Source organism: Enhydra lutris, unplaced genomic scaffold (assembly GCF_002288905.1).
Source record: "Enhydra lutris kenyoni isolate GAN:26980312 unplaced genomic scaffold, ASM228890v2 scaffoldscaffold31, whole genome shotgun sequence".
In the NCBI taxonomy this organism is placed as follows: domain Eukaryota; kingdom Metazoa; phylum Chordata; class Mammalia; order Carnivora; family Mustelidae; genus Enhydra; species Enhydra lutris.
In genome coordinates, this window is record NW_019154115.1 from 22,387,347 (window position 1) to 22,412,314 (window position 24,968).

The 24,968-nt window shown below is 40.0% G+C and overlaps 1 protein-coding gene across 1 annotated transcript in view; it reads right to left on the reverse strand.

The window, feature by feature from the left end:
• Positions 1 to 23,690, reverse strand: part of LOC111153138 (RPGR interacting protein 1) — a 91,484-nt gene extending 67,794 nt beyond the window's left edge. Inside the window, exon 1 of the mRNA XM_022511929.1 lies at positions 23,633 to 23,690. Coding sequence (XP_022367637.1) covers positions 23,633 to 23,690 — 58 coding nt within the window. The remainder of the gene's footprint in view (positions 1 to 23,632) is intronic.
• Between the last annotated feature and the right edge of the window lie 1,278 nt (positions 23,691 to 24,968).

The following is a 24,968-nucleotide window of genomic DNA, read 5'->3' on the forward strand; positions in this document are numbered from 1 at the left end:
AGTCCGGCAATTCCCCAAAATGTTAAACATAGAGCTACTACATGACCCAGCAATTTCACTTCTAGGTATATACCTAAGAGAAATAAAAACACGTCCACACAAAAAACTTATACACAAATATTCATAGCAGTATTACTCATAATAGCCCCAATGTGAAAACAACCCAAATGTCTACCAACTGATGAATACATAAACAAAATGTGATATGCCCATACAATGAGGTATTATTAAGCAAAAAATGAAGGTATTGATAAATGCTACAACATGGATGAACTTTGAAAACCCTATGACAAGTGAAAGAAACCAGACTCACAAAAACCATGGGTTATATGACTTCATTTACAAAGAATGTCATTTATAAAGAATAAGCAAATTGATAGAGCCTGAAAGCAGATAAGTGATTATCAGGGGCAGAATGTGGGGACAAGGGAAATGACCGCTACAGGGATTCTTTTTGGGGTAATTAAACGTCCTGAAATTAGTGAGGATGAATGCAAAAAACTCTGTGAATACAGCAAAAATTGCTGAATTGTACACTTTAAAACAATGAATTTTGTGGCATGTAAATTATATCCCAATAAAACTGGTATAATATAATGTATTATATAAGCATGTATTATGTATATTATTACAAAAACGTTAGCATATACAGCTCACACTACAAATGAGGAAATAAAACACATGTGGGCAGTTTGAAGAATAATAAAGTGTACACAAACATCCATACTAGCTTAAGAAGCAGTTACTACTACATGAATAACCCTCTGTAAGTTCCCACCCATACTATTCCCTTCTTCTCCCAGAGGTAACCACTATCTTAAATGTTCTATTACTACTAACTGCCTTATATTACTTTATTATTTTTATTTAAAAATTTTAAAAAAACATTTTATGTATTTGTTTGACAGAGAGAGAGAGAGATCACAGCAGTGAGAGCAGCAGGCCGAGGGAGAGAGCGAAGTAGGCTCCAAGCAGGGAGCCTGATGCAGGGCTTGATCCCAGGATCATGGGAATCATGAACCACGCTGAAGGCAGATCCCCAATGACTGAGCCACCCAGGTGCCCCTCTTTATAACTTTAAAGAAAATAAGATTTATTTTAAAGAAAATACATTTGTTATTACATTGTATGAATATATATCAATGTGCATTAACTTCCCCAACTATGGACATTTTACATTGTTTCCATTTTTTTTCTCCATTTTTTATCTTATGAATAACGCTGCTATGACCATTCTGGTATATATCTCCTGGTACACATATGCAAAATTTTCTGCAAATTTTCTACCCAGAAGTAAAGCTGCATGTTGAACTTACTAGATAATGTCGAGCTTTTGTCCTAAGTGACCTCAGTCTTTTTACACCCATAGGCAGTGCATAAAGTGCCCTACCTTTGAAAAAATTATATAGAAGTGAAATCAAGTGAAGTCAAGTAACTATGACTGAGAGGTGGGAGAGTAGGAACAAAGTTAAAATAATATCTTAAGTGTAGAAGAAGTTCTTGTGGGGCTGTGCTCTTCCATCTTAAATTTCCCACCTTTGCTTAGTGAGAGTGAAGGACTAACCATGTGAATAGAGGAATGGACCATTCATTTGTCTCCACTTTTGTTGTGGTGGTGTTTACCCTTACCTTCTAAATTTGCACAGTAAGACTTTTGTTGTAAGAATTAAGAAATAAAATGTTGAGAAGATTAAGGAAAAGACCTGAGAGCAAAGCAGTCACTCTGAAGCTGGCAAAATGCCCCACAATGACAGACTGAACATTGTTTTGATTTTAAAAGACTTCCACCTTTAGGGGTGCCTGGGTGGCTCAGTCATTAAGCATCTGCCTTTGGCTTAGGTCATGATCCCAGAGTCCTGGGATCAAGTCCCACATCGGGCTCCTTGCTTGGCAGGAAGCCTGCTTCTCCCTCTTCCGCTCTCCCTGCTTATGTTCCCTCTCTGGCTATGTCTCCTCTCTCTGTCAAAAAAAAAAAAAAAAAAAACAAAACAAAAAAACTTAAAAAAAAATAAAAGACTTCCATCTTTAGGCACAATTTACCTTTTGACACTGGTACCATCAGAGCTAATTGTCTATGTCTCAAATAGGTCCTTTGATGTGTTGTCCACAGGAGGTGTGATTTCCTATCAGTTCCCAAGCTATAGGCGATCCCAGAGGACACTGAAATAAAGGCAAGTTCGTCAGTTACATGCAACTTTAGGATATCTTCTACAGGCTGTACTTAAGTTGTATTATGAATTTATCAACACTTTATTTTTTTAAAGATTTTATTTATTTATTTGAGAGAGAGAGAAAGAGACCATGAGAGGGGAGAAGGTCAGAGGGAGAAGCAGACTCCCCATGGAGTGGGGAACCAAATATGGGACTCGATCCTGGGACTCTGGGATCATGAGGCGAAGGCAGTCGCTTGACCAACTCAGCCACCCAGGTGTCCTATCAACACTTTCTTGATGGTACATGACTCATGACTCACTAGCATTCTTTTTGTGGTGGTGCTGACCACTCTTTACTAAAGAGTTAAGACTAAGCGGTACCTGGCCTGCTCAGTCAGTAGAGCATGTGGCCCCTGATCTCAGGGTCATGAGTTCAAGCCCCACATTGTAGGTAGAGATTTCTTAAAATAAAATGAAGAAAAAAAATATTTTGGGCACCTGGCTGACTCAGTTCATAGAGAATGTGACTCCTGATCTCAGGGTTGCAAGTTCAAGCCCCACACTGGCTGTGGAGCCTGCTTTTTAAAAAAAAGGGGGAGGGGGTGACACTGAGCATTCAGTGATAATGACCTTACTTATTTAAAATGAAATCAATTTGGGGGTGCCTGGGTGGCTCAGTCGTTAAGTGTCTGTCTTCAGCTCAGGTCATGATCCCAGAGTCTTAGGATCGAGCCCTGCATCACGCTCCCTGCTCAGCAGGAAGCCTGCTTTTCCCTCTCCCACTCCCTCTACTTGTGTCCCCTCTCTCACTGTGTCTTTTTCTGTCAAATAAATAAATAAAATCCTTTAAAAAATAAAATGAAATGAAATCAATTCTTCTGATTATAGAATTGATATTCATCCTTTTGGGGCATTTTTTAAGTGTCTGCTCATCCTGGAAGCCAGTGACCATCCCCTTTCTCTAAGAAAGAATCCTCTGACCCCCGACTCCCCATTTCATTTACTAGGACTGACCCTTCAGTAACCAGTTTATAGTCTATGATTCAGGACCCACAGTCACTGCTCATTGGACCAGGGTAAACAATTGACCCAAGCTGGGCCAATCAGATTCTCTTTCTCAAATGGTTGGAAATGGAACTGAAGAGTTAAATTAGCCTCTTTGGATGGCCAGAATTATTATATAAGCTTGGAAGTTCTGGTATGGCCATGTTCTGCTCTATACCCTGAATAACTGGAGAAATAACTAGAGAAATAACTGGAGAAATCCCGTCTGTAAAGTCGCCTCATACATTGGTCAACACTCTTTTTCTGGATTATAGTACCCAGTCTCTTAGCTCTAAAACTGTTGCTTCATGGTCAACTAATCTTCAACAAAGCAGGAAAGAATATCCAATAGAAAATAGACAGTCTCTTCAACAAATAGTGTTGGGCAAACTGGACAGCAACATGCAGAAGAATGAAACTGGACCACTTTCTTACACCATAAAAATAAAGTCAAAATGGGGTGCCTGGGTGGCTCAGTGGATTAAAGCCTCTGCCTTCGGCTCAGGTCATGATCTCAGGGTCCTGGGATCGAGTTCTGCACCAGGCTCTCTGCTCAGCAAGGAGCCTGCTTCCTCCTCTCTTCCTGCCTGACTTTCTGCCTACTTGTGATCTTTCTCTGTCAAAAAATAAATAAAATCTTTAAAAAAAAAAGTCAAAATGGATAAAAACCTAAATGTGAGACAGGAAACCATTAAAATCCTAGAAGAGAACACAGGCAGCAAACTTTTTGCCATAGCAACTTTTTTTTTTAAGATTTATTTATTTATTTATTTGAGACAGAGAGAGAGAGAGAGAGAGAGGGAGACAGAGAGCACAAGAAGGGGGAGAGGCAGAGGGAGAGGGAGAAGCAGACTCTCTGCTGAGCCGGGAACCCACATTGGGCTCCTTAATCCTTAATCCCAGGACCTGAAGATCATGACCCAAGCTGAAGGCAGACGCTTAACCATCTGAGCTACCCAGGCGCCCCCGTAGCAACTTCTTATTAGTCCTTCCGGGGCTATGTTTTCCTAATACTCTCCCTATTTTCCTCTCCTTCTTCCATCAACTGTCCCTGAAACATTCAGGGTAACCTTTGTAAGACAACCCAGGTCATAGCATTTCCTGCCTAAAATTCCCCAATGGCTTTCCTTCACATTTAAAATGAAATCTGGGGGGCGCCTGGGTGGCTCAGTGGTTAAAGCCTCTGCCTTCGGCTCAGGTCATGATCCCAGGGTCCTGGGATCGAGCCTCACATCGGGCTCTCTGCTCAGCGGGGAGCCTGCCTCCTCCTCCTCTCTCTCTCTGCCTGCCTCTCTGCCTACTTGTGATCTGTCTGTCAAATAAATAAAAATCTTAAAAAAAAATTTAAAAAAAATTTAAAATAAAATCTGGGGGCGCCTGGGTGGCTCAGTGGGTTAAAACCTCTGCCTTCGGCTCGGGTCATGGTCTCGGGGTCCTGGAATTGAGCCCCGTGTCGGGCTCTCTGCTTGGCGGGGAGCCTGCTTCCCTTCCTCTCTCTGCCTGCCTCTCTGCCTACTTGTGATCTCTGTCTGTCAAATAAATAAATAAAATCTTTTTAAAATAAATAAATAAATAAATAAATAAATAAAATCTGGGTACACCTGGGTGGCTCAGTAGATTAAGCCTCTGCCTTCTGCTCAGGTCATGGTCTCAAGATCCTGGGATCGAGCTCCACATTGGGCTCTCTGCTCAGCAGGGAGCCTGCTTCCCCCTCTCTCTGCCTGCCTCTCTGCCTACTTGTGCTCTCTCTCTCTCTCTGTCAAATAAATAAATAAAATCTTAAAAAAAAATAAAAAAATAGAATAAAATCTCGGGTGCCTGGGTGGCTCAGTCAGTGAAGCATCTGACTCTTGATTTTGGCTCAGGTCATGATCTCAGTGTCATGAGATCAAGTCCCATGTCAGGCTCCATGCTGGGTATGAAGTCTGCTTAAGATTCTCTCTCCCGGGCGCCTGGGTGGCTCAGTGGTTAAAGCCTCTGCCTTCGGCTCAGGTCATGGTCCCAGAGTCCTGGGATCGAGTCCTGCATCGGGCTCTCTGCTCAGCAGGGAGCTTGCCTCCTCCTCTGTCTCTCTCTCTCTGCCTGCCTCTCTGCGTACTTGTGATCTGTCAGTGAAATAAACAAATAAAAATCTAAAAAAAAAAAAAAAAAGATTCTCTCTCCCTCTCTCCTTCTGCCCCTCTCACCCTGCTCATGTGTTTTCTCAATAAATAAATAAATAATCAAATCAAATCAAATCACATCCAAACTCCTTACCATGGCTGATAAAGCCCTCCATGATCTGACCTTCTTCCTGTTTCTCAGATCCACACCTTGAACATCTCTTCTTCTAGCAAACTATACTCCTGGACACCAGCTTCCTATTTGCTCCCCCAAGCATTAAGTTCCTTGCCCTTTTACAAGAATGCTCTTTCCCTTGTTCTTTACATGGCCATTTCCATCGCATCCTTCAGTCTCTCAGCATCTTTTCATTTGCCAAGAGGACTTTGTTTGACCTTCATAACTAAAGTGAGCACTTCCTCAGTTACACTCTGTCATGTTGCCCTGTTTATTTCCCTTGTAACACTATATTTTTATTTGTATTTGTTTACTGTCTGTCTTCTCCCACTAAAATAGAACAACTTTGAAGGCAGAAAATTGGTTAATTTTGTTTACCTCTATTTACCAGTGTGCAAACAGGTCTTGGAACATAGAAGGCTCCTAATAGACATATGTTGAGTAAATTAATAGATGAATCAACAAATCAAGAGAGAGAATGACACTGAGTGACTGAGATGAGTCAAGAAGTCCTGAAGCTTCCTGTCCTTGATTCTAATCTTTTTCGAGGCCTGTCTCTGTTCCTGCTCTTAGGTTCTATAGGAAAGTACTATGTGCTGTATAACAAATACCCCCTTTCTGCAGAAGTTAGCTTGACTTGTCAACTGAAGAAGCTTATTTACAAGCTTACTTTGAACAAACAGAGAAAAGTAATAGAGAAATTCTATCGCTGGAAAAGAATATTACCATTTGCTGATCTACTTTCCAGACATTTTAACTTCAATTGGCTCATTCATATTCCATTCTATAATGTTTCATTTTTAAAAAACATAATAAGTGGAGAACATCTTTCCAATGATATAATTTTAAATAGACCTATATGGATTTTTAGAGCACACCTATTTTATTTTTTAAAAATGTTTTATTTATTCATTTGAGACAGAGAGATACAGAGAGTGAGCATGAGCAGGAGCAGAAGTAGAGGGAGAGGGAGAAGCAGACTTCCCCCTGAGCCAAGAGCCCAATGTGGGCCTCAATCTCAGGGCCTAGAGATCATGACTTGAGCTGAAGGCAGATACTTAACCATCTGAACCACCCAGGTGCCCAGCATACCTATTTTAAAGAAACTAAATAGGGGCGCCTGGGTGGCTCAGTGGGTTAAAGCCTCTGCCTTTGGCTTGGGTCATGACCTCAGAGTCTTGGGATTGAGCCCCAAGTCAGGCTCTCTGCTCAGTGGTGAGCCTGCTTCCTTCCCTCTCTCTCTGCCTGCCTCTCTGCCTACTTGTGATCTGTCAAATAAAAAAAACTTAAAAAATAAAATAAAAAAATAAACTAAATAATCACCTAAAAGTGGATGTCTTTTCACATATTAGACAAAAGTCCTGAGGCGAGGGGTGCCTGGGTGGCTCAGTTGTTAAGCATCTGCCTTTGGCTCAGGTCGTGATCCTAGGGTCCTGGGATCGAGTCCTGCACTGGGCTCCCCCCTTGCCAGGGAGCCTGCTTCTCCCTCTCCCACTCCCTCTGCTTGTAATCCCTCTCTCTGTCAAATAAATAAAATCTTTAAAAAAAAAAAAAGCCGTAAGGCTAGAACAGAATGAAAGCAATCAAGGAAACCATTTTGTCTTAAAGTAAATCTCAAATTTAAGGTAGCTTTTGCAAGTTTGCTAAATTATCCGATCTTCCCAGCCTCCTATCTTAGAGAAGTAACATGAAGGAAAAGGATAGGTGATTGCATTACAGGCCTTATCCTCGGGACCTGAAGCCATTTGTAAAAATGGAACTATAGCAGAACAGATCCTGTAGTTCCTTTCTGTCTGAGCCCAGAGAAGACTGTCCTCATTTCTCACCATTCCAAAATACACCATCAAAGCTGTGTGGCACTGTGGAGCAACTGAAAAGTACTAAAACAGAAGTCAAAAAAACTCCACTAAAGACAGGAAGGTTTAGAATACCAGAAAAGAAAACCCAGGAGAAACAGTACTGGAGGCATGATTAAAGGAACATCCAAACCCAACAAAGTGGCCAGATTTAATCTCTCTGGGAAAAGGACTGGAGAGTAGATGTAAGTAAGGAGGGCTTATCAATTGTTTTGAACTCAATGGAATGAAAGACTAAAAGAATTCCCTCAAAGTGATATTCAGAATTGTGGTGCACTGGGGCAAAGGAAGCATGAGGGAGAACAAAAAATAACCCTTTAATAGTGATAGGTGCAGGGTGCCTGGGTAGCTCAGTTGGTTAAGCCTCTGCCTTCGGCTCAGGTCATGATCTCAGGGTCCTGGGATCGAGCCCCGAACTGGGCTCTCTTCTCAGTGGGGAGCCTGCTTCCTCTCTCTCTCTCTCTGCCTGCCTCTCTGCCTCCTTGTGATCTCTGTCTGTCAAATAAATAAATAAAATCTTAAAAAAATAGTGATAGGTGCATAAAGTCAGTTTGATGACACCAGCAATTAAAATTATACAGCCAGCTCCTCTACCTCTGATTAAATTTGGAGAGAATGAACTGTAAATCGTGGCTATAATCAAGAGTCTAAGAATAAGAAAGACACGGATTCACATTTTTCTGTCATGTGTGACCATGGACAAGTTACTTAACCACTTTCCTTAGCTTCTTTATCTATAAAATAGGGATGAAATGCTAACCTCATATGGTTATGATGAGTATCAATTAAGATAATGCCTATAAAAAGCTAAGCATGGGGGCGCCTGGGTGGCTCAGTTGTTAGATGTCTGCCTTCGGCTCAGGTCATGATCCCAGGGTCCTGGGATTGAGCCCCGCATCAGGCTCCCTGCTTGGTAGGAAGCATGCTTCTTCCTCTCCCACTCCCCTTGCTTGTGTTCCCTCTGTTGCTGTATCTCTATCAAATAAATAAATAAAATCTTAAAAAAAAAAAAAAAGCTAAACACGATGGTTGGTATTTAGTATAGGCTCCAAATTAGGTAAATGCTATATTTATCGTGTCCACTGAACTAGTCTCTGGCCAACTGATAAGTCTACATCATATTTTTCTGTATAAGGTACTGAGTTATATTATGTTATATATGATTTTTCTTGTGTGTTGGTGAATATGAGTCAGTTCTCTATAGTGCTTACACATCATGTGCCTCCTCACTAGTCCATAAACTCTTTTGAGGACATCTTTGTACACAGAGTGCTTAACACAGTGCCTGGTACCTGCAGATGTATAATAATTTTTTAGCAGATGCATTACTATGACATCAGATTGTAGAAGAAATTGTTTTCCTTTCTGGAATTGCTTTTAATGCTTTTACAGTTTTGTATTAATTCCCCTCTATATCTAAGAACACAGTGAAGTGAAAGCCATAGTGATGTCACTGACTGGAGCAGTAGAGAGGAGGAATAAGAAAATTTCAAAAATCAAGTGGAAAATCTGCTCAAAGGAATGCCAGTAGCATTTCAGTAGTGCACAGGAAATGATGCTGCAAAAATATTCCCCTCTTTTAAAAATTAGTGGATTAAGTACACCTGTGTGACAAAATATAGAAGTAGGGTTTTAACTATTTCCCACTGAATATGGACTAGAATTCAAGTCTTCCCACTGTATAAGGACTTACCTTTAGCAGGCCCCCAAAAGAGTCAAGTCCCTGAAAGGGGGGCTGCAGTGAGGCTACTGAGTTGAAGGTCTAGGAGCAGGAAGGGACAAATTATGAATAGACCTTTAAAGAATATTTTTATAGTGACCAAGAGAACCCAGGATGAGCCAGTCTGTAAGAGGATAGAAGCAAATGAGATGTAAGTATTGAGAAAGAAACTTGGAGCAGAGATAAAGAAAGGCTTTGGGAAAAAGTGCAGGCTCTGTAATTGCAGCATCGGTTGTATGAATGCTCAGAAAAGATGACAGAATTCCTGGAATTTGGATTGAACTAAATTTGACAAGTATTACTGTATACTCATTTTGTGTAGTTGTTACAGGAAGAAAAATAGAGCCCTTGCTCTTAGGAGGTGAATAATTAAGAGGGGAAATGAGAAGAGCACATCCTTCACCGTAAGGTAAATATACTAAGAGTCAATCAGAGAAGAACAAAGCAAAATAAGAGTGTCAAGGAAGATTCACATTCACTTGAAGGACCAGATAAAGCTTAATGGAGGGGGCACTGCTGGAGTCTGGCAGGGACTGTGGCAGGTGGAGATAGAGTGTTCCACAGGGAAGGCTGTTTAAATGGAGTCAGGGGTGTGCAAGGAGCAGGGTGGTCTCAGACAGTAGCAGGTAGGCACGCTGATAAGAGAAAGAAAGCTGTGGGAATTTAAGTGAAAGGAGACATATTTTGGAAGACCTTGCATATATGTCAGAGGAGTTTTATTCATTCTGCAGATAATTGGCAGTGATTACAAATTTCGAGCACAAGAGCAGTAGAGTCAGAGCTGCAGGAGAGCTTTACGAAGATTGATCTGGCATTAGTCAGTCAGAGAGACTGGCAGAAAGGAGGAATGTAAGGATATTACTATGGTTCAGGCAAGTGGCCTTGAACTAGGAAGGATGGTGACGGGAGATGGAAAAGTAGGATGGATCACAGACACTGAGGAAGGAGCATAAAAAGACTTGCCAACTAGTGAAATATGGAATGGAGTCAAGAGGGTGACAGGATTAAAGAAGACCTAGTGATGTAGTACCTGGATGCCAGGGAGGCATGCAATACAATACAAAATAAATAAACTTATTTCACTCTCCCCAAAAATACCCAGGGGAAAGAAATAAGGGACTATGTTTGTTACATATAAACTTACAGTTCTTGCTTCCTCCAGAGAGCTCACTCTAATTCTTTTCTGACTGTTCTGGTGTCCTCTGATCCTCTAGAATCCTCTTGTCTTCCTGGCTCATTAAGAGAGGAATTAATACAGTTCTGTTTAGCTCTTAAGATATTAACTCTTTGTAGATCAGAGCTTGAAGGCTATGCTTTTTCTCTATGCATGTTATAGGTGAAGAAAGTGCAGCTACAAGATTCCTTAACCTGTTTCTCAACTAAAACCAAAGCTGAAAACATTTATTTGATTTGAGATTAATACAATTTGTTGGTATTGGGAAAATGATCTTTAAATCTCTTTCTAAAGGGCAACAACAGTGGGAGCCCTGAGATCTTTCTGAAGAAAACAAACCCCACTCCATTGGTGGAATCAAAGTGCCTGCTCAATCCACATGTGCCAGAAAGTAAAGGAATGTCTATCTTCCAATTCACGGTGACCATAGTTTCCAAACCAAACATTGGACTGTAATTATACAACACAACTTTATATTTGAAAATTAGGTGTTCTTAAAAATTCTGCATGGGTGGTCACTGCATTCATACCATATATTAAGTGGCAGAAGGTCTCAAATGTCATATGAAATTCTCTCCTTTATGCAGTCAGTGTGTGCACTGGGAAACTCATTCTGGTTACTGCCATCAAGTGCAGATATGCCCAAGAGGGTGAACACATGTGTAATGGGCCTCTGGTGACTTCCCCTCTATCCTATGGAATAATTAAAATAAAATAAAAATGAGGGAGACAAATAGGAAGTATAGAAATTACCTAGAACACATAAATTTCCCAGTGAAAATAAGAAAATCAATATAATATTTTCCCAGGTTTAAGTGACAGAGGGCTTTTCTGTGTCTAAAATTGCTTCTTGCTCAAGTTATTTCACAAGAAATCTTAGGTCTTCTCACCTTTTCTGGATGATCTAACCAGAGATAGTGCTGGGCAAAATTTTGAAGTGTTTGAAATATGTTTGGTAATCTTGTCTCTCTTTTCTGTATCTCCGATTTTTGTTAATTTTTTTTTAAGATTTTATCCATTTATTTGACAGACAGAGAGCACAAGTAGGCAGAGAGGCAGGCAGAGAGAGAGGAGGAAGCAGGCTCCCTGCAGAGCAGAGAGCCAGATATGGGACTCGATCCCAGGACCCTGAGATCATGACCTGAGCTGAAGGCAGAGGCTTTAACCCACTGAGCTACCCAGGCGCCCCTGAATTTTGTTAATTTTTTAAACATCTAGTCCTGCCCCTTTCAGGCAACCAGTTACCTGCCGCTTCCCTCCTTGATATCCTCATTACATCTTAGAGTAAATTTAAACCATTTGATTTTTTTTTTCACTAGGCTTAATGTACTTCATTTTTTATTTTTAAAAAAGATTTTATTTATTTAAGAAAGGTCGGGAGTAGGGGCGCCTGGGTGGCTCAGTGGGTTAAAGCCTCTGCCTTCAGCTCAGGTCATGATCCCAGAGTCCTGGGATAGAGCCCAGCATCAGGCTCTCTGCTCAGCAGGGAGCCTGCTTCCTCCTCTTTCTCTGCCTGCCTCTCTGCCTACTTGTGATCTCTGTCAAATAAATAAATAAAATCTTAAAAAAAAAAAAAAAAGACACTTATTTAAAAAAAAAAAAAAAAGAAAGAAAGAAAGGTCAGGAGGAGGCGCAGAGGGGCTAGCAGACTCCTCCCTGAGCAGGAAGCCTGAAGCAGTCCTGATGGTCCAGGACCCTGAGGTAATGACCTGAGCCAAATGCAGCCACTTAACTGACTCAGCCACCCAGGCACCCTGGCTTAATGTACTTTTAAATGTGGAATGTAAGGCCTTGTTCCATGTTAAAGGAATCTCAGTCACCACAAAGGTGTTAGGAGATATAATAACATTTTTCTGATTACATAAGTAATACATGTTGATGGTAGACTTGAACAGAAAAATAAAAAGAAGAAAATGAGATGGACTAATAATCATTTCACACAGAGATAGCTACTGGAATCATTTTGGTTTGCATGAAAGTATATATAATATTTAAAATAAATAAAAAATAATATTAAGAATAAAAACAGGATCATTTATCTTATTTATCTTATTTTAATATTAAAAAATTCAAATTGTAATAAAATACATGTAACATAAAATTTACTATCTTTTTTTTTTTAAAGATTTTATTTATTTATTTGAGCAGAGAGCCCAATGCGGGGCTCGATTCCAGGACCCTGGGATCATGGCCTGAGCCGAAGGCAGAGACTTAACCCACTGAGCCACCCAGGCACCCCAAAATTTACTATCTTAACCATTTTTAAGTGTACAGTTCAGTAGTATTAAGTATTATTAAAAAACAACACTCAACTGGGTATATTTTAAAGATCTTACTGGCTTTTTTTCAACAAGTCACAAATCAGGCCACATCCAATCTTTTTTTTTTTTTTTTTTTTTTTGAGTAGCTTCCACACCTAGCATGGAGTCCAATGTGGGGCTTGAATTCCTGACCCTGAGATCAAAACTTGAGCTGAGATCAAGAGTCAGACACTTAACTGACTTTGCTGCCCAAACACCCCAGGCTGCAACCCATCTAAAAGACAGAAGGTAGCTTCAAGAAGCTGTGTGAAAGACTTATAAGCTGGAGAAAGAGGAACAAGGAAGTTATACTAGACAAAAAAAGCTGGTTGGTTATTGTAAGGTCATTTTCCTACTGGGGATATTAGGGATCTACCAGGCAGATCAACAAACTAGTGCTAATTAGGGGATTCCTGACTGTTTTAAGATTGCATTTCAGTGAAAGCCAAAACTGTAATTAAGTCAAGTCTCAAGGTTGGTGACATGGGGCTTAGCATAATGGCTCCATTTTGTGCCTGTTTTGTTTTGTTTTTTGTTTTTTAAATTTATTTATTCGACAGAGAGAGATCATAAGCAGGCAGAGTCAGGCAGAGAGAAAGGGAAGCAGGCTCCCCCCGAGCAGAGAGCCCGACTCAGGGCTCGATCCCAGGACCCCGAGACCACGACCCGAGCCAAAGGCAGAGGCCTCAACCCACTGAGCCACCCAGGTGCCCCGGGCCTGTTTTGTTTTTAACAGTATATTCACACTGTTGTATAACCAATCTTCAGAACTTTTCCATCTTGCAAAACTGAAACTCATTACCCATTAAGCAACTCCTGGGTGTCTGGGTGGCTCAGTTGGTTAAGCAGCTGCCTTCGGCTCAGGTCATGATCCCGGGGTCCTGGAATTGAGCCCCGCATCGGGCTCCCTGCTCAGCACAGAGCCTGCTTCTCCCTCTCCCTCTACCTGCCTTTCTGCCTACTGTGCTCTCTCTGTCAAATAAATAAATAAAGTCTTTAAAAAATAAAAATAAAAATAAACAACAACTCCCCATTTCCCTCCCCCACTAGCCCTTGGCAACCACCTTTCTACTTTCTGTTTCTATAGGTTTGATTACTCTAGATCACTTATAATCTTTTATTTTAAAAAAGTCATTATTTTTCAATCCCAACATGTAATGAACAATAGACATTTATAACTATTAAGTAATCTACTATATGATTTTAAAAGGCTGCTTAATTCTATAAATATATAACTTATTTAATCATTTTTACTTTTTGTCATTATAACTATATTACATCAAAAACTCTCATAGATAAAACTTTGCTTTCATCATAATTATTTTTCTAAGATGAACTACTAAAATTAGAATTGCTAAGTTAAAGGGAATGCCTGTTTTTAAGGTCTTTGTACTTATTTCCAAACTGTCCAACCAACTTTCAGAAAGGTCATACCAGTTAATGTGCCTATCTGCACATTTCTTCTCTAATATTATTATATCTTCTATATATATCTATATAATATCTTCTCTAATATTCTCAGCATCCATTTCTTCTCTAATATTAAAAACGTTTTATTTTTAAAAATCTACTTCATAAGTGAAAATATGTATTCACTGTTCCTTTAATCTGCATTTCTTTGCCATTTGACTTGAACTTTAATAATATCATTGTATATTTCCTTTTTTAAACATTTTTTTAGTATACTGATACACAATGTTACATTCATTTCAAGTGTACAATATAGTGATTCAACATCTCTATACCTTATATGCTCTGTTCACAAGTCTAGCTACCATCTGTCATCATGCAAGGCTATTACAATTCCATTGACTACCTTCCCTATGCTGTACCTTCTTTTCCTGTGACTTATTCATTCCAAAACTGGAAGCCTGTTTCTCCCATACCCCCATTATATATTTCTTTTACGAGTCCCTGATATGTTAAAGATACTAAATTTTTGCATGTTTTTTATTTTGGCTATTACATATATTTGTTGTAAGTATACTGAAATAGATTTAAGGAAGTATTTTTTTAACAGCATGGAAAAGTTTTATGCACTAGACCTATACTGCTCAAAATTGTACTGACATGTGTTTATTAGGTACCTGAAAAGTAGCTAATGTGACTAAGGGACCAAATTTTTTAATGTTTTTTCCTTTCATGTCTTTTTTTTTCCCTAAGACTGTTTATTTGACAAAGAGAGAAAGCACAAGCAGGGCAAGTAGCAGAGAAAGAAGAGGCTTCCTACTGAGCAGAGAGCCTGATCCCAGGGTTCAGTCCCAGGACCCTGGAATTATGACCCGAGCCAAAGTCAGAGGCTTAACCAACTGAGCCACCCAGGCTCCCCTTTCCTTCCAGTTTCAAAAAACAACTTTATTGAGGTATATTCTACACATGTCCATTTCAGGAGTATAATTCAATGTTCTTTTAGTAACTTTACTGACTAATGTGGCCATTACCATAGATCAGTTTTAGGTTTATTTACTTGAAATTTAAATTTGAAGGGTGCCTGTCTGGCTCAGTCAGAACATAAGACTATTTTTTTTTTTAAAGATTTTGTTTATTTATTTGACAGACAGAGATCACAAGTAGGCAGAGAGGCAGGCAGGGGGGGCGGGGGAAGCAGGCTCCCTGCTGAGCAGAGAGCCTGATGATGCGGGGCTCAATCCCAGGACTCTGGGATCATGACCTGAGCCGAAGGCAGAGGCTTAGCGTTCTGAGCCACCCAGGTGCCCCAGAACATAAGACTATTGATCTCAGGATGGGGATCAGGAGTCCAAGCCCCACATTAGGTACAGAGATTACTTAAACAAAGATTAAATTTAAATTTGAAAACTGATACTTGACTCAGTTATTGGGAACCTTCTCAGACAAGGCTAATATGGCTTTCTTTTGATCTCGAGGACTCAAATAAAAGGGAAGGGACTTTTGCCTATTTTAAAATTAGATTATTTGTGGGTTGTTTTTCTTTTTTATGTTGAGTTGTATAAGTTGTTTACATATTTTGGATACTAATACTCTACTGGATATGTTATTTACAAATGTCTTCTCCTGGGACGCCTGGGTGGCTCAGTTGGTTAAGCAGCTGCCTTCGGCTCAGGTCATGATCCCAGCGTCCTGGGATCGAGTCCCACATCGGGCTCCTTGTTCTGTGGGGAGCCTGCTTCTCCCTCTGCCTCTGCCTGCCACTCTGTCTGCCTGTGCTCGCTCTCTCTCTCTCTCTCTGACAAATAAATAAATAAAATCTTTAAAAAAACAAAACAAAACAAATATCTTCTCCCATTCTGTCAGTTGCCTTTTAGTTTTTTGGCTTTTCTTTGATGTGCAAAAGCTTTTTGTTTTGATGTAGTTACAACAATTTATTTTTGCTTTTGTTTCCCTTGTTCCAGGAGACATACCTAGAACGAAACTGCTAGGGCTTATGTCAAAGAGATTACTGCCCGTGTTTTCATCTAGGATTTTTATGATTTCAGGTATCACATTTAAGTCTTTCACCGATTTTGCCTTTATTTTTGTGTATGGTGTAAGAAAGTGGTCCAGTTTCATTCTTTTGCATGTTGATGTCCAGTTTATCCAACACCATTTGTTGAAGAGACGGTCTTTCTCATTGCATTTCTTGCCTCCTTTCTTAAAGATTAATTGACCACGTAAGTATGGGTTTATTTGTGGGCTATTCTGTTCCATTGATCTAGGTGTCTAATTTTGTGCCAGTACCATACTGTTTTGATTACTACAGCTTTATAACACAACTTGAAGTTGAAATTGTGATACTTCAGCTTTTTCTTTTTCAAGACTGCTTTGGCAATTCAGGGTCTTTTATGGTTACATACAGATTTTATGACTGCTTGTCCAAGCTCTGTGAATAATGCTTGTGGTATTTTGATAGGGATTGCATTAAATCTGTAGATTGCTTTAGGTTGTATACATTTTGAGAATATTTGTTCTTCCAATCCATGAGCATGGAATGTCTTTCCATTTCTTTCTGTCATCTTCAATTTCTTTCATCAACTTTTTTTTAACATATAATGTATTATTTGTTTCAGGGGTAGGTCTATGATTCATCAGTTCACCATAGCACATACCCTCCCCAATGTCTATCACCCAGCCATCCTATCCCTCTACCTCCACTCCCTTCCAACAACTCTCAGTTTCTTTCCTGAGTCTCTTATGGTTTGTGTCTCTTTCTGGTTTCTTCTTATTTCATTTTTGCCTCTCTTCCTTTATGATCCTGTCTTGTTTCTCTAGCTCCTCATATCAGTGAGATATGATAATTATCTTTCTTTGATTGACTTATTTCACTTAGCATAGTACCCTCTAGTTCCATCCACGTGGTTGCAAATGCTAAGATTTTGGGGTTTTCTGCTGGCTGCATAGTATTCCATTGTATGTATATGTGTATATATATATATATATATATATATATATATATATATATATCACATCCTTTATCCATTCATCTGTTGATGGATATCTAGGCTCTTTCCATAGTTTGGCTATTGTGGACATTGTTGCTATAAACATTGGGGTGCCCGTGCCCCTTAAGATCACTACATTTGTATCTTTAGGGTAAATACACAGTAGTGCAATTGCTGGGTCATAGGGTAGCTCTATTTTCAACCTTTTGAGGAACCTCCATACTGTTTTCCTGAGTGGCTGCACCAGCTTGCATTCCCATCAACAGTGTAGGAGGGTTCCCTTTTCTCCACATCCTTGCCAACACCTATTGTTTCCGATTGGTTAATTTTAGCCATTCTAACTGGTGTGAGGGGGTATCTCACTGTGGTTTTGATTTGTATTTCCCTGATGCTGAGTGATGTGGAGCACTTTTTCATGTGTCTGTTGGCCATTTGGATGTCTTCTTTGCAGAAATGTCTGCATGTCTTCTGCCCATTCCTTGATTGGATTATTTGTTTTTTGGGTGTTTAGTTTGATAAGTTCTTTATAGATTTTGGATACTAGCCCTTTATCTGATATGTCGTTTGCAAATATCTTCTCCCATTATGTCAGTTTTTTTTTTTTTTTTAATAAACGCATGTTTATTAAAAAATAAAAACCCTAACCAGGAACAAACCCTGGGACACTGAAAAGAATCAAAGCTTCCTCTGAAGGCCAACAATAACCAGTGCTGGAACACCTGACAAGGCCAGGTGCTTTAGTCCAAACATCAGGTCTCAAAATATTCTTCCACCATCAAAACTGACATTCAAGTTGCTGGTCTGTGTGGACCATGATTATTAGCATAGACAACCATTACAGCTGGATGTCTGGCTGCCCTATATCCACTACCACAACCCACAACCACCCCACAGCCTCAGAAAAATTACATATCCTCAACACTCCATTTGTAGGCAAATTTGGTTTCGTTGACTGTTTCCTTTGCTGTACAAAAGCTTTTGATCTTGATGAAGTCCCAACAGCTCATTTGTGTCCTTGCTTCCCTTGCCTTTGGCAATGTGTATAGGAAGAAGTTGCTGCCACTGAGGTCGAAGAGGTTGCTGCTTTTCAGAGCAGGAAAAGACATGCTTTCCTGCTTTGTCAAAGATTAGTTGACCATAGAGTTGAGGGTCCATTTCTGGGCTCTCTCTTCTATTCCATTGATCTACGTGTCTGTTTTTGTGTCAGTACCATACTGTATTGATGATTACAGCTTTGTAATCAAGCTTGAAGTCTGGAATTGTGATGCCGCCAGCTTTGGTTTTCTTTTTCAACATTCTTCTGGCTATTGGGGATCTTTTCTGGTTCCATATAAATGTTGGGATTATCTGCTCCATTTCTTTGAAAAAAGTTGATTTTTTTTTTTTTTTAAGATTTTATTTATTTGACAGAGATCACAGTAGGCAGAGAGGCAGGCAGAGAGAGATAGAGGAGGAAGCAGGCTCCCTGCCGAGCACAGAGCCCGATGTGGGGCTCGATCCCAGGACTCTGGGATCATGATCCTGGGATCATGACCGGAGCCGAAGGCAGAGGCTTTAACCCACTGAGCCACCCAGGCGCCCCAAGTTGATGGTATTTTGATAGGGATTGCATTAAATGTGTAGATTGCTCTAGGTAGCATAGACATTTTCACAATATTTGTTCTTCCAAACCATAAGCATGGAACATTTTCCATTTCTTTGTGTCTCCTCAAGTTCTTTCATGAGTATTCTATAGTTTTCTGAGTAAAGATTCTTTGCCTCTTTGGTTAGATTTATTCCTAGGTATCTTATGATTTTGGGCACAATTGTAAATGGGATCGACTCCTTAATTTCTCTTTCTTCTGTCTTGCTGTCAGAAATATAACTGATTTCTGTGCATTGATTTTACATCTTGACACTTTACTGAATTCCTGTATGAGTTCTAGCAGTTTTGGAGTGGAGTCTTTTGGGTTTTCCACATAAAGTATCATATCATCTGCAAAGAGTGAGAGTTTGACTTCTTTGCTGATTTGGATGCCTTTAATTTTTGTTGTCTGACTGCTGAGGCTAGGACTTTTAGTACTATGTTGAATAGCATTGGTAATAGTGGACAGCCCTGCCATGTTCCTGACCTTAGGGGAAAAGCTCTCAGTTTTTCCCCATTGAGGATATTTCCTGTGGGTTTTTGATAGATGGCTTATACAATATTGAGGTATGTACCCTCTACCCTTACACTCTGAAGAGTTTTGAGCAAGAAAGGATGCTGTACTTTGTCAAATGGTTTTTCGGCATCTATTTCAAGTATCATATAGTTCTTGTTCTTTCATTAATATGCTGTATCACATTGATTGATTTGCGGATGTTGAACCAACCTTGCAGCCCAGGAATAAATCCCACTTGGTCATGGTGAATAATCCTTTTAATGTACTGTTAGATCCTATTGGCTAGTATTTTGGTGAGAATTTTTGTATCTGTGTTCATCAGGGATATTGGTCTGTAGTTCTCTTTTTTGATCAGAGTACAGGTCTTTCACCTCTTTGGTTAAGTTTACTCCTAGTTTTTTTAGAAAGGCAAATACCATATAATTTCATGCATTTGTGGGATTTAAGAAACAAAACAGCAAACAAAAGAAAAACAAACCACAAAACAGATTCTTAACTATAGAGAACAAAGGAATGGTTACCAGAGGGGAGGTGGGTGGCAGAGACAGGTGAAATAGGTGATGGAGATTAAGTGTACACTTATCTCGATGAGCACTAATATATGGAACTCTGAATCACTATTTGCCCATCTGAAAATAATATAATACTGTACGTTAACTACACTGGAATTAAAATAAATTTTTTTAAAAAGGGAAGGCATTTTAATGATCTGTCCTCCATTGCTCCAATCTGCCAATTCAAATGCTTGCTACCTTTCTTTGTGATATCGTTAGCCCCAATTTGGCATTTATTTTCACTCCCCAAATTTACTGTTTTTTAACTCCTACTATTCTATTTTCACCACTCTTTAGAAGAGAAGAGTACTCAGGGTTCTTTGCACAATGAAGTGAGCAGGGGAGATTATTCTGATTTTTAGGTATCTGAATATAAATTGAGGTTAAGTGTCTGCCTTGGGCTCCTGTCGTGATCCCAGAGTCATGGGATCAAGTCCTCCATTGGGCTCTCTGATCAGCAGGGATTCTGCTTCTCCCTCTGCCTGCTGCTCCTTCTGGTTGTACTCACTCTCTCTGAACCAATAAATAAAATCTTCAAAAATAAAAAAATTTCAAATACCTGGGTAAACTTTATTATAATGGTCAGTCATGTGAAATGTAATTACTACATAAAATATAATTTTATATTTGAAAGGATCTGAACCAGTTCACATAGTATTTTTATAACATTTAGATATGTGCTCAAAAGGTCAATTTCTACCATAATAGTACAATAAGTACTAGTGGTGAAATGTAAGGCTTGTCAACTAAAAAACACTCTGTAAGCTGTATAAAGATAGCCTAATGAAGAATTATCAAAGGATAAAATCTTGTGCTTCTGAGCCAGAAGTAGAACAGATGGCAAGTGTGTTAAGAAGGCTTAACCTACAAGAAACAAGAATTAGGTCATTGATGGGATGAAAATTAGAAGAGGAGCAAAGAAGACAAAGGAAAAGATGGAGAAACATTTAGTAGGAAGGGGAAAAAGAAATGAAAGAAATAAGAAAGAAATAGAAAGGTTTTTTAAATTAAGCTATTTATTTTCACAATTATCTCCTTGAAGGGGCTAAGGGCCTATATCATATACGTTCCACAGCACTCCATAGTTATGTTCAGTAGCACTTAATGTAATTTACTATAAGTAATTAATTATTCATTTAATACTTGACTGTTCCAAAAGTCAGGGGACCACAATTATTTTGTTTACTTTTACGTTCTTAAATGACCTGGCATAGTACTCGGCACAATACTTTTTACAGTTTATTGAATGATAGAACAGAAAACTCCTGAGAAGGGAAGGGACCCGGGAGGGTTGCCACTGGAGTTTCCAAGTCTAGTGTTTTTTATGGGCTTGTCAGCTGGCTGTTTCAATCTGATTTACCCTCCCTGCATTGTCATCCGATCAGGTTTTTATCACCCGTCTATCACAAGGGAAAGGGTGGAGGGTTCCTTCCAGGGTGATATAAAATTCTTTTAAGGCTGGTTTCCTCTTAGGGCAGAGGTCCATTATCCTGGCTTGCCAACCTGTCCTCCGGCTATCCTTCAATATTTAAATACTCCTATTCTTTTTTAATGGTTCTTACTCTATACTTTCCTCACATGATTAGAATCCTCTTTTGATCCCTGGGGTTTTAAACTTTCCCAATGAAAAGTCTTGGAGTGAATGTGTTGGGGAGGGTGAGTTTCAGTCTGGAGATTCATAGTGCTGGGAATGGCCAGCAATCCCTGAACTGAGGGATGAATGATTACTCCAAACTTTGCTGTAAAAGAGAGAAGGCAAGGGGGGTCAATACTCAGAGACTTGTCTGTCTTAATGAAAACTGACAAACATAACTTAGTTCAAATACCAAATTATGTTTCCCTCGATCCTCCCCATTGTCAATTTTTACCTGAGACCCTGGTGTGGAAATCTAGAGTGGGTGGTGTTAGTTCCAGGGGGTGCTCTTCTTTGCTCCTTGGAAGTGAAGGGAGAACAAACCATGGTGCCTGAGGCACTGAGGATGATCTAGAAGCCAGTTATGCAGGCTGCACCCAAGGTGGTACGGAAACAGGGAAAGGGAAAGGGGGAAGACAGAATAGGCAAAGTACTGTCAGAAGGCAGAGAAAGGGTTCCTGGTTCTAGAGCTCATTAGCTCCAACAGAAGAGCAAATGCCATGTTTTCCTTCCAACAAGGGGGAATAGGTAGTCCATGTTGGGCCGGAGAAGACAGGGAATTTCCCTGAAACAGGGAGTTTCAGCAGCTGCTTGAGAATATTCCTTAAAGTCCCTGTCCCCAGGTAGACTTAACCACAGTTGGCTCCAATTATAGCCATTAACCCAGGAAATGAGTGAGGGACAAGCCCCCACATCTATTAAGAACAGTGAGAGAGAGTCAAGAGTCCCCTTCATCTGGGATGGCCTGTGATTCCTCCAGCAACCAGGGTTTACTCTGAGGAGGCCTATTTAGATCATCATCACCCAGTATGTCAGGAGGGAGTTTATTAGCCAAACATGTTCAGGCTAACACATTCTGCAAGACCTTTAGGTTGGGCTCCTGGTGTAGGGCAATGAAGGCCTAGGTACGAGTAATGGGTACTGTAGGTCCATTTACCTTTTCCTGCTGAAGATATCTAACTAATAGATCCCACTGAGGCCATGCAGTGTTACAGAAGATCAATCCTTTCCTAAATTTTGCAATCCAAATTGTTTCCAGTGGGTTAAAAGGCACCCCAAGGTAGAGTCCTTGGGAACTGAAGAAAAGAGAAGGTCCATTACCTAGGAAATCCCCCTGACTCTTAGGTGGCGTTCCACGTGGGATATGTCAGAGGTTCCTGGTGTCAAAGCCACTCGAGGCATCCCCTGAAAAAAAAACACTACGACCACTGCCACTGATATAGTCCCCTGTAGGAGGGAGGCCTGCCCTCCACCCCTGCTTCCCCGTCGCATTCTAGACTAAGATGGGTGCTGGTGAATGGACTGAAATACTGTTCCTTGAAGGTCACTCCATAAAGGTCATGCCTTATTTTACCTTGCATTGAAGACCTACCGTTTTTAACCCATGGAAAACACTAGAAGTTTTACAAGAGGAAACTATCCAATTTTGTAGCTAAAGTAGTTAGTAGAGGGTATTGACGGAAAACAGTAATGACAGAAATCCATCATGGTCTAAGCAACATTCCAACACACATGGTCTTTATAGCCAACTTTCCTAGGAAATGGTCTCCTGTAAGTGTCACTTTCTAGATGTAGCCCCCAATAAGGATTTACTAAGGGGGGTGGGGTCAAAGGGGAGAATGTGGTGGAATTTTCTGGTTGAGGTGGGGAGGAGGGAGCTCTTCCTTTTTGTTGGGTCTAACTTAAGAAGTTAAAAGGCTAATCTGGGGAGCCAAAGGAGTCATAGGTTCCCCTTCTTTTTCTTTAAGGACGTTTGAGGTGTCCTCAGTATGTAAAGGGGCCAGGGTAGACCTGACTAGATCCCACATAGTAAGGAAAGGAAGGGAAATCTATTTACCTTGTCTATGGCAACATTTCGAGCTCTTTCCAATTCTCTCCCATACTTCTAAATCTAAAGTTCCCCAGTGAGGGAACAACAGGTTGTGTTCAACAACCTCTAACAAACCCTGAAGTTGGTCTTCCGTTACAAAGGCCCTGCTCACCTTAAGGAGCGATTTCTCATTTATAGTAGCCATGTTAGCCTTTAAAAAAGTTGCTCTAAAGAGCACCTGGGTGGCTTAGTCCTTAAGCCTCTGACTTCAGCCTCGGGTCACGATCCCCAGGTCCTGGGATCCAGCCCACATCGGGTTCCCTGCTAGGGGGGAAGGCTTCCTCTCCCTCTCCTACTCCCTCTGCTTCTGTTCCCTCTCTCACTGTGCCTCTCTCTGTCAAATAAATAAAATCTTTAAATAAGTAAAATTTGCTTTAAAACCTTAATATATGGTCTCTCTTCGAGAAAGAGGTTTTTCCCCATATCTGGAATTCTTAGAAACAGTTTAATTCCATAAAAAATATTCAAGCCTGAAACTTCCCCAAACTCAGCCATGAGCCGATGGCAACTTACTACATGCAGATTTTTCGTTTTTGGGCAATCGGTATGGCGTCTGTTGCAAAACGGTCATGTTGGGGTCACCACTTGCTGGGGACGGTCAGCAATCCCTGTTCCGATGGATGGAAGATTACTCCAAACTTTGCTGTGAAAGAGGAGAGAAGGCAAGGAGGTCAACACTCAAGAATGAAGACCAATTATTGTTTTTATTTTAATCTGAAGGTGGCCAGTAATACTCAAAATCAACTACTACTCAACTTCAAAACCACTAAGGGGATGTTACGATTCAAAATTCCTTTAATTTCTAACTTTCTCAACCTTTGTGGATAAACGTATTTTTATGATTTATTAAAAAACTTTAAGTTCAGGGTTTTTTTTATTAAGAAAAAGAGATGAGGGGGTGTCTGGATGGCTCAGTACATTAGGCGTCTGCCTTTGGCTCAGGTCATGATCCTGCAGTCCTCAGATAGAGACCCTTAAGCCCAGCGGTGGGTTCCCTGCTCAGGGAGGAGTCTGGTTCTCCCGCTGCCCCTCCCCCAGCACTTGTTTCAGTGCTCTCTCTCTCTCACATAAATAAAATCTTTTTAAAAAAAGGATGAAATAAAAAGGCACTGATTACAGATTATGATAATATTTAGGTAAAAATAAATCCATATGTATATTTTTAAAAGATCTGTAAAGATGTACACCAAGTAGTTAAGAATACTTAACTACTTTTGCTTAAGAAAAGTATTCTTAAGAAAAGAATACTTAGGGGCGCCTGGGTGGCTCAGTGGGTTAAAGCCTCTGCCTTTGGCTCAGGTCATGATCTCAGAGTCCTGGGATGGAGCCCCACATTGGGCTCTCTGCTCAGCAGGGAGCCTGCTTCCTCCTCTCTCTCTGCCTGCCTCTCTGCCTACTTGTAATCTCTGTCTGTCAAATAAATAAATAAAATCTTTGAAAAAAAATTAAAAAAAAAAAAGAAAAGAATACTTAACTGCTTTTGGAGGATGGATCAAATAGAAACTTTCACTTTATCTGTATTTCAAATTTTTACAAAATCACATATTATTAGAAAAAAGAAAACAGCTTATTTTCATATGGAAAGCTTTAAAATAATGAGGTGGGACCACTGGAAGCCTTAAGAAGGTATGTACCCAACCAAAGTGGCCAATAATTTTATTAGCAGTGTATACTGTCCTTTTTGCAGAATCTGTACTCTAGAAACCAGATCATCAATAATCTATTCACTGGAGTCCAGGTTCCAAATTTCCCTAGTATGATTTTACCCACTGCCAAAGGCATTTGGAATGAAAACAGAAATAGGTATAACAAAATGCATGTCAAATAGTGATTCAAATCATCAACCTGT